The 10534-nt window shown below is 36.8% G+C and overlaps 1 protein-coding gene across 1 annotated transcript in view; it reads left to right on the top strand.

Moving 5' to 3' along the window:
• Positions 1-522: 522 nt before the first annotated feature.
• The window catches only part of LOC308093695 (NACHT, LRR and PYD domains-containing protein 3-like), a gene marked incomplete at both ends in the record, with an annotated part of 20043 nt that continues 10031 nt past the window's right edge, over positions 523-10534 (top strand). Inside the window, 6 exons of the mRNA XM_080440023.1 lie at positions 523-548; positions 4253-4366; positions 6100-6213; positions 8016-8129; positions 9513-9698; positions 10310-10420. Coding sequence (XP_080296149.1) covers positions 523-548; positions 4253-4366; positions 6100-6213; positions 8016-8129; positions 9513-9698; positions 10310-10420 — 665 coding nt within the window. The remainder of the gene's footprint in view (positions 549-4252; positions 4367-6099; positions 6214-8015; positions 8130-9512; positions 9699-10309; positions 10421-10534) is intronic.

Here is a 10534-nt window from a genome sequence, read left to right as displayed (position 1 = left end):
AGTTTGGTAAGCATTAGATTGTGATGCTGATAAACATGTTTAAACAAGTCATTTGACTGTATTGTCTGTGTTTGACCATCACAATGTCTCTGAGGACAACTTGCGCATGTACTTTGTACTCAGTGTTACTGTAAATCAACCCATCACACAGGCGTAGGCAGTGATCCAATTAAATTACTTTCTATATTGCACCCAGCACCCCCCCCCCCCTCTCTCTCTCTCTCTCTCTCTCTCTCTCTCTCTCTCTCTCTCTCTCTGTCTCTCTCTCTTCTCTCCTTCCTCCTCAGTCCTGGTTAAAAGGTTGACAGAGTCAGAGTCTTTCTTGAAGAGAAGCAAACCGTCAGCTTGGTGGCAGGTTATTGACAAGTTATTGGAGAGGTAGGCCTACACTATACTGTAACTGACAATACTCACTGACATCTACAGTCTATACAGTTACAATATATTTACAGTGTTGTCATGTTATTTAGCAGATGCTGTTCTCCAGAGTAATGTACGGTGGAAGATCACAGTAGCAGCAGCATGGAGCCTGGTCAACCAACAACAGGGTAAGTGTTAATAACATGACAAGAAAAAAAAACTTGTATGTCCAAAACCGGTCCTTTTCTATCATTATTTTAAAATTGTGAAAATAGCAGATCTACAAGCTCACAACATGTTGTGAACTTGTAGATTGACTATTTTCACTACTTTTGTGCTACACTTTTGAGACCAGAAGTAGGCCTAGGGCATTAGTTTAAAGATAAAATAAATAAATGAAATGTTGAAATATAGAGATACAAGGTTTCTGCCCAAAACCGCTACTTTTTATGAAATGGAAAAAATAAAAAAAATAACAGTGCTGTGTTCCAATGGATTGTGATTCTTATCTTTTCCGATTCAGTTTTTATGTATAACGGAATCCCAAATTAACATGAATTTTGGCCACGGACCCCATTTGGGCCATAAAAGAAGATTTATCAACATTTATGAATTATCGACATTTGTCAACTTATTTTTATTTTTATTTTTTATAGCTGATATACAAGCTCACAACTCGCCATGACGTGTTTGTGTTTATCGGCTTTCTGAATAGCCAAAAAATATAATTGGGCTTAAGTGTTGAGGGGTCACTTTGAGAACCAAAGATTTGATGCAAGGTCAGACCAAGGATGAGTTGAATTGATGCCACATGGCAGCATGTTGTTAGTGTGTTCACCACCACTCTTGCCATCATTTCATTATGTTTCATGAAATGACCAATAAGCTTGCCAGACAAGCAGTTAATTCAGGCCATTATTACCAATGTGTACATTAAGGCATACTGAGACATCCTTTCTTTATTATCCCCATAATCTCAAAAGAAAGTGGTCGACATGAATTTAAATGTAAAGCCCCATCCGATTGGAATAAAGTTCACTTAGATCTATCACCTCCCTTAATATGTTTAAAGAATCTATTTTCACTCACCTTCAAACATCCTGCTCTTGCTTCTAATCATGCTCCTAATTGTTCTTAGCGATTGTTCTTAACAATTCTTAACAACTGTTATTGCAAACCTGTATCTAATGTAGCCGTAGAATACGACTCTCGTATTCTACGGCTGTATGTAATGCATTGAAAATTCATTTTCTAAGGTGCATGTGCATGTATGTACTGCTGTATTTCAATGTTAATGTTTGTACCCTGCTTGAGCATGTTACTGCATGTTACTGCATGTGTGCATGTTTGTACCGGTTTGTACTTTTTATGGTTATTTTTGTGTTCATATAGTTTTGTATGTCTCCATATGTTTGCTACTTTGGGGCGAAACTGGTGGGGTGGGAGTGGCTAGCCTTGGAAGAGCTCTTGTCTTGTCTGTCTGCATGGATGTATTTTGTTGTATTGTTTGTGTATTGTATGTCTTGGCATTTATGCCCCCTCAAAAATTAGATGATGCATCTCAAGGGGTTTATCCTTCTAATAACGGTACTATAGCGCGTCTGAAGGGTGTCTCCAGACGTAAAAACTGATGATATACCGGTATTAACTGTAGGCTACTGTGCTGATATTTTATTTGATCACTGTTTGGATCACCGCCCAGTGGTGTGAAGTAACTAAGGACATTTACTCAGGTACTGTACTTAAGTACATAATGGGGTATTTTTTAATATACTGGAGTATTTCCAATTTTCAGTACTTTTACTTCTACTCCACTACATCTCACCTCAGAGGCAATACTACTACAATTATTTGAAAACTTTAGTTACTAGTTTCTTTGTAGATTTTGATTATTGTTACAAAACATACAGTAACGATTTCAGCCCTATATATATATTGGCCATTTGAAAATAGCAGATCTACAAGCTCACAATGAGACGCATTGTGAGCTTGTAAATCTGCTATTTTCAAAAGATATTTTATACATTGTGAAATTGGACATTCTGCATAATGAGTACTTTCTATTTTTGTTACTTTAAGTACATTTTGGTGCCAATACTTTTGTACTTTTATTCAAATAAATTTTGATTACCTGACTTTTACTTGTAACAGAGTATTTCTACATTGCGGTATTGATACTTTAAAAGTAAAAACATTTAGTACTTTTTCCACCACTGCTGCTACCGGGCCCGGGCCCAGGGGCCCAAGAGCTCAGGGGGCCCAAGGTCATTTTGCCACCGTTATTTTGCATTTCTTGTCAAAGCGGTTTGTCATTCATGTCAATTTCAGAACCCCAAAATAACTACTGAAAAACTGAAGGAACTTTTTAGATGTCACAAGAAAGAAACCATCATTATACCTTTTAAGTGCATGTTTATGCCAGTTTATCTATAGAACTTCAGAGGGCAGGGAGTTCATGTACAATATATCCAGTTTCTCAGCGTCAGCCAACGATGTCTGCAACGTGTGTCCAAATGAAACTTTTTTTTATTATATTTGGGACCCCAATCAACACTGTAAAATTGTCATGAATTTAACCATGAGAGTGTACTGTAGAAATAGAACCAAATGCCCATAAGGGTCCATTTGGTGTACACTCACAGAGTTACAGACCCATAAGGGTCCGTTTGCACCCCAGGTGGTCCCTGGACCAGACATTGAGAAACAGTGCTGTACTAGACACACTGACACCTCCTGACGTCACGTGACATCACCTGACGTCACCCTGTCATTGTGTTACAATGGACTGAATGACTGATGACTTTGATACAGACCATTGTGTCATATAGTCATAAAGTTTAACATCATGAAGCATTTTTATTCTTACCATGAGACACAGTACATCTGAAAACTAACTTATGAAATGTGCCAATGGTAGGACTTTACATTTAACAACCTTTTCTATGTCCAATTTTACATGACATCGCTCTTGGGTGGTCCAATTATCATTTAGTCACACACTTGTTGTGTGACTCTTGTTAATACTTTTCATTGGTTCAATATTTATAAAACCCACACACGCACCCAATATGTCGCATCAACAAATTCAATTCAATTCAAGTCAAACGTTATTCCAGACACACAGGGGGTCCATAGAGTACATACAAATATCACACAACAAATAAATAACAAGACATGAAAAAAAATAACATAAAATCATACAGAGAGGCTGACTCTCCAGCGTTTACACAGCCTGGACGAGTACCGGAGACAGCTCCTCCCAGGATTGACTATATCCTCAATATACTGTTCCGGGACTCATCCAGTCGAGACATGAATCCATACATAGAGTGTCTTAAGAGAGCCTCACAAGTGTGGATTCCACATGTTACAAACAAGCGACTGGCACTATGCCATCTAGGGACCTTAAGTAGTACTTAAGGTAAGCCTCTGCATGCTACCTTTCTTGTACAGTATGTGCACCACAGGAAAGATGTATACATGGAGTGCAGAATGCTTTAAAAAGTGCACACTTGACAGGATCTGAACACATACTGAACCTGCGAAGCAGCATATTGGCCTGGGCATAAAGTATGCAGCACTGCCTAGAGATATCATCATGGAGATTGTCAGTAAAAATGTGGCCAAGGTACTTGATTTCCTGGCACATAGATAGACGAATGTCACGTAGGTGAAAGGCTGGGAAGGCCAATTTCTTGTCCATTATGAGCTCATACATTATTAAATTTACACAAACAAACAAACAAACAAACAAACAAACAAACAAACAAAAAACATAAAGTTGATATACAAGATTTCTGCCCAACAGCAATGATATGCAGGTTTCACATTTAGATATCCACCAGTTGTGACCAATAAAATCTAATTTTTCATTTGTTTTTTATCCTGTCAGGGATCTAAAGGACAGACCGGAGTCCCCTGCAGCCAGCTGTGTGTCCCTGCAGAGTGAGCAGTCTATGGGCATACCTATTGTCTTCAAAGATGGACAACACTCCACTGAGGAAAGGTCTGAATTTGAAAGAGAAACTGCTGATGCTGATGCTTTTAGACTGATACAGTCCATCATGTCTAAACAGGTCATATAATCATAAAGTTTAATATCATCATATCTTTATGATTTAATCTATCTAGAGGACACTAATTTGATTATCACAAATATGGCCACTATGTTATGAAACAACCAATATATCTTACAATGTAATTTTATTTAAACAATAGAATGATTTAAGAGTAGAACTCATTCCTAATGATACAGCTACAGCTAGTACAGTATGTGCAACAATGCTCAGCATAAAATGTAATACTATATAGTATCACTATTCTATACACCATTGACCAGTACACACATGGGCAACATAATTATGGCCCGGGGGCCGGACCCGGCCCTTTGACCATCTTAATCCGGGCCGCCAAGTCCTCAAAGAAAAACTAAATGCCCCACCCCAAATTATTTTTATTTATTTTTATTCTAAAAGTTGTTAATGGTTTTAAGAAAATAATATTTAACTCGACTCCAATTAATAGTAATTAATATTTACTATTTGAGTACTATACCTACTTGCATTCCTCCATCCGTATGTACTCAAATGTTTTATGTTTATAATGTAACAGTGAAACAGTCAACCGTGAGTCCATATTTATAACATAATGCAATGTGTTTGATCAGTGACCTATGGAGTGGTGCATATCAGACAAGATAGATAAGATACTGTCTAAATTTATAGGCTCATTTAAAAGTTGATACGGCATTGACGTGGATTGTTTTATGCAAGTCATCTTTTTATTGTAAGGCCAGAGTACAGAGTGATACAGTACAGCTGTAAAAGAAAAAACTGAAATTTATTGTTGTGAAGACAAGTACCTTATTGTAGTAAGGTAGCCTACTGTCTACTAAATTCATGCAGTTTTAACATAATTCAGCACCATGTGTTTCGCGTTTCTATTCAATTGTACAATGTGTGGCCCTTCACTCACTTTATCGAAGTCAGTATGGCCCCCTGGAAATAAATCTTGCCCACCCATGGACTAGTCTGATATCATACTAGTCAAAGGTGTATAGAATTCGGTTCCATTTGTACCCTCTCAGAGTTACAGACCTACAGTTTTCGGTTCTATTTGTACCCCTGGTGGTCCCCAGACCAGACTTTGAGAAACAGTGCTAGACACACTAACACCTCACCTGACGTCACCCTGTCATTGTGTTACATTGATACATGAATCATGCTGATGCTTTTAGACTTTGATACAGACCATCATGTCACATAAAGTTTAACAACATGACGCATTTTTATTCTCACCATGAGACACAGTACATCTGAAAACTTAGTTATGATATTTGCTAATGGTAGGACATTTCATTTCACAACATATTTTCTGTGTCCAATTATAGCCTACATGACATCGCTGTTGGGTGGAAACCTTGTATGTCCAAATCCGTTAATGGAACATAGAACCTGTGTTCCATGGATCCAATGTAGTTATTACTTAGTCACAAGCTCTTGTTAATACTTTTCATTGGTTCAATATTTATAAAACCCACACACACACCCAAAGTCGACGCATTGTGAGTTCTTAGATTGCCTATTTGCACTACTTTTTATGGGACACACTTCTTACACTATACATTTACACAACAAACAAACAAAAAAACTTTAAAAAAAACAGCAAAGCTATACTGATTTCATATTTACATATCCACCAGTCGTGACTAGTTGACACATTTGTTTTTTATTCTGTCAGGGATCTAAAGGACAGACCAGAGTCCCCTGCACCCAGCTGTGTGTCCATGCAGAGTGAGCAGTCTATGGGCATACCTATTGTCTTCAAAGATGGACAACGCTCCACAGAGGAAAGGTCTGAATCTGAAAGAGAAATGAACTAAACTAATGACTTGTTATTTGTGAAGGTTGACTCTTAAAGGTCAAGAAGCTGTACAGTAAAACCGTAAACTACATGGTCATTACACTCAATGATTTATTTGTTTCATACTTTAGTTTGTTAACATCAATAATGCACATGTAAACAAGCCCCACAATGACATAGTTTTTGTTTCATAAACAGTACCTGCATCTCTATAAGTGTCATGAGAGGTCTTCTAAGTTTGACATGCATTGCCTTGCAACAGTGTTCAACCCTCCTGATAAATTATTAATTTCACTGGATTCAGTGGATAACAAATCGTACATTCATAATTTTCTATACAATTTATTTTCATTTACAACAATACTACTGTTAAAGAATTATAGTAACAAGAGTTTTACACAGCAACATATTTTTCAAGCAAATTGTCTATGCAGTTTTTCAAAAGTATTAAACCCCTTTCACTTTAGAAAACCTCAATTAAATTAGGTACACACTGGGTCTCATGCAGGAAGTGATATATAAACAAATGTCCTCTTACTTTTACAAAGAGAAGTCCAGCACGCTTCAGCCAGTTGAAGGTAGAAGAGCTCATCAGTGCTCAACAGGGACAACTTGAATCAGAGTCAGACTCTGAGGAAGACGCAAGTCAAAACGTCAGTCACCCTTATGAAATAATAGATATGTCATGTGTAGACCAGTCGAGTGCTCCGGTATTGCATTTGGCTAGTCTCTCCTGAAGTGCCCAGGTATTATTCTCTCTTGTCCTCTTATTTTTATTTGTATCCACAATTTGTTCTTGTTTTGTTTTTTTCCCATTGATTTCTGGGATTCACCAATGTTTTCCTATTTTTGTTCTTCTCTTATATAAGATAACATTTTACAAATGGTTGAGAGCACCAAGATCAGAAATAAATAAAATCTCTTGGTTTCACAGTCTACAAATTGTTTGTCCAATGCAAGGAAACATACATTTTATCGTTGAGGGATATATATATAAAAAAGCATGAATATCATATAATCAAATTTAGATTATTACATGTTTTAGAGTAATTCTAATGACTGGATTATAGCTAAATAAATGCTATTGGTCCATTGATCCCAACTGAGACTCTAAAAATTGTTTAATGATGTTCAGCTTCTTTTTTTTATTTCAGAGTACTGTGTGTCCCTCTACTAAAACAGCAATGCTAAATGTTAATGTTTTTCCATTGCTGGGGTTTTCATTTCCCGGTGCTCTGGAAAATCACATCAACTTCAAACTTAACTTCAGTTTATATACTTTTCATGTGACACACCTATTACACTATACACCCTCTGCCTGACCTACTTGTTGTTAACTAGTTGTACGAACGCTTGTTTTCTATTGCTGTATTGTTTATTGGATTATTGGATTGTCTATTGGATCTTGTTTAGTCGATACACTTATTTGTTTTAGCTCATGCTCATTTGATTTAGCTATTTTGTCTCATCTGTTTAAGGAAATAGGTAGCTGATATATTGCACTTTTACCTTAGCGCTAGGTATACTCTTGGTTGCTTGTTTTTGCAGAAAATGCACTAAAGACTTCTGGTGATTAGTAGTTTTCGTTCCCTACCTATGTTGAATACACTTATTGTAAGTCGCTTTGGATAAAAGCGTCTGCTAAATGACTGTAATGTAATGTAATGTAATACACAAATAAACAAACAGACAAAACAACTTGAAAAGTTAAAATGTGGAGATTACAATATCCACCAGTTGTGACTATTTGACCAATAAAATCAAAATTTTCATTTACTTCTTTATCCTGTCAGGGATCTAAGGGACAGACCAGAGTCCCCTGCAGCCAGCTGTGTGTCCATGCAGAGTGAGCAGTCTATGGGCATACCTATTGTCTTCAAAGATGGACAACTCTCCACTGAGGAAAGGTCTGAATTTGAAAGAGAAATTAACTAAACTAACAACTTGTTATTTGTAAAGGTTGACTCTTAAAGTTCAAGAAGAAACTGTAAACTACATGGTCATTACACTGAATGATTTATTTGTTTCATACTTTACAGCATGTTAATATCCATGTACACAAACCCCACAAGGAATGAGTTGTTCATATCAGCATCTCTTTAAGTGAGAGTTGAAAAAAGCATGAATATCATCTAATCATTACAATTACAATACTATTCAATTATTTTGGAGTAATTCTAATGACTGGATTATAAACATTTATGGGCCAAAGAAATGCTGTTGGTCCATTTATCCCAATTGGGACTTTAAAAAATGTTTAATGATATTGCATGCATTGAGGTTCTTTTTACATTTTTGTAACTGTGTGTCCCTTTACTAACACAGCATTTATAGCATCATAAATGTTAATATTTTACCATTACTGGTGTTTTCATTTCCATGTAATGTGAACTTCAATTCCAAAGTTTATTGTCACGTCACAAGTTTAAGGTATAAAAGAGAGACTATTTTGTGCAAGCTTCCCACAAAAAGCAGCTTAATTTAAAAATGATAATATTAAGAGTGAAATATCAATTATCATAACAAACATGTTTTCTTTGTTTAAGTTTATTTAACAGTGCTGGAAATCTTTTAAAAGTTCTTTCATTGTCATCTCTGCATTGCTTGGCCATGTGCCAGGGTCTTTGCACATGGCACAAACCCCTGGCCTTGTGTATAGTGTTTAGGGGGCAATTTATGATCATGTGTCGTTCATCATTCAGCACACCTGGATAAGGGTATATTTGGGTTCCTATGGTGCATCTGAGTTGGCGACCTGTATCAAACTAGTCATTGTGTTCTTTAAAGTAGCTGTTTAATGGTCAAACCAGACAGATAAACCATAGAACCCTCAACTTCAGATTATCTTCACTGCTGTACTTGATCTTGATTGGTTTATTTCCTTAAAACCATTTAAATATCCTTTTACAGCATATAAATTGGAACTCTTATACTACCAGCCAATCAGGGCCCAATATTTTTAATATGATCATTTATTCCCGGCGTCATTTAACTGACTTAACTTAATTATATTCGACTTTAAACACCATGAAGCACTTCGTACCGTGAGACATACTCTTTATGTTTATGTTTATTATGTGCACACACAATGATCAAATATACAGACAAAAATACATTACAAAAGTATTCAAAATGTGCAGGAGAGGTATAAAACCCTATTAGGCTTATACAAAGACCTCCCCTAGAAAAAGAGAAAATAAATAAAATCACTGTAAAAAAAAATCTAACTAAGAAAGAAGAGACATAAATGTACTGTAGTACATCTTAATGCTAAGTTCCTGTCCTCCTAGGAAACGTCGCGGTCCTGACTCTTCCTCTGGCTCTTCGACACCCGAGGCTCTTTGCTCTGAGGTCAAGCGACGTCGACTGCCACCCTGCGTAGCCGAGCCGGCTGACCCTCCAGCTCCTCCCATCCACGTTCCAACTGAAATGACCACTGCTCCTGGTCATGTGTTACCGCCCCCTGCCTTGACGAGGTCAGCTGCGTGCGTCTCCTCTCAATTCTGTGCCAGCCTTGCAGTTTACACTGACGGGGATAGATACTGTAGCCCCATGCCTGAAATCCTGGTGTTGGGTGAATCTATTCTCAGATTTATTAAAACTCCCATGAGACTTAAAGTACTGTTTTAGTGATTGTAAGATTGAGTAAGTGAGTAAAGTTTATTTATAAAGCGCCTTTCAAAATGTAGTTACAAGGTGATGAGCAAGGTGATGGGGTAAATGAACAAACAGGTCATGACACTGGAAATAAAACTATAAAGTTGAACAGCGCAACATAAGAGCAATACAAAATTAGACCTGCTCAGGCAAAATAAGATAAAACATCATAAAACAAAGTGCTTATGCAACATGTGGTTTTAACAGATTTTTAGACAGTAAACTGACGTTTTTAAAGCTAAAGGCTATCGAGTGTTGTCGATGAAGAGAATATACTCTACTCTGTCATATAAAATATGTAAAAGATACTAAACAATATTGTCCAGGAAACTATTGAAATTTTAGATATAACAAACAACAGAAACCTAACCCTAAGATAAAAAAAATAAATACAAATAAAATTGTATGTTGAATATTCTATTTCCATCAGGGGTCCTCGGCAGAGAGCAGAGTCCCCAGTACCCAGCTGTGTCTCCATGAAGAGTGACTGGTTCATGACGCCTCCTCTTTTCTTCAGAGATGAACACTCTGCTGATCAAAGGTCAGAATGGAAAACACTCACAAAAAAGGATAACTTAAAAAAGAGAAAGCAAGCAGTTGTCTCTGTTGTCAGACTTTTACTGGGTACCTCCTCAGCATATTCTCATTATGCTGA

The sequence above is a fragment of the Gymnoscopelus braueri genome, assembly GCF_963280865.1.
Source record: "Gymnoscopelus braueri genome assembly, chromosome: 10".
Lineage (NCBI taxonomy): Eukaryota > Metazoa > Chordata > Actinopteri > Myctophiformes > Myctophidae > Gymnoscopelus > Gymnoscopelus braueri.
The sequence above is the reverse complement of the archived record's forward strand: the minus strand, read 5'-3'. Positions and strand labels throughout refer to the sequence as shown.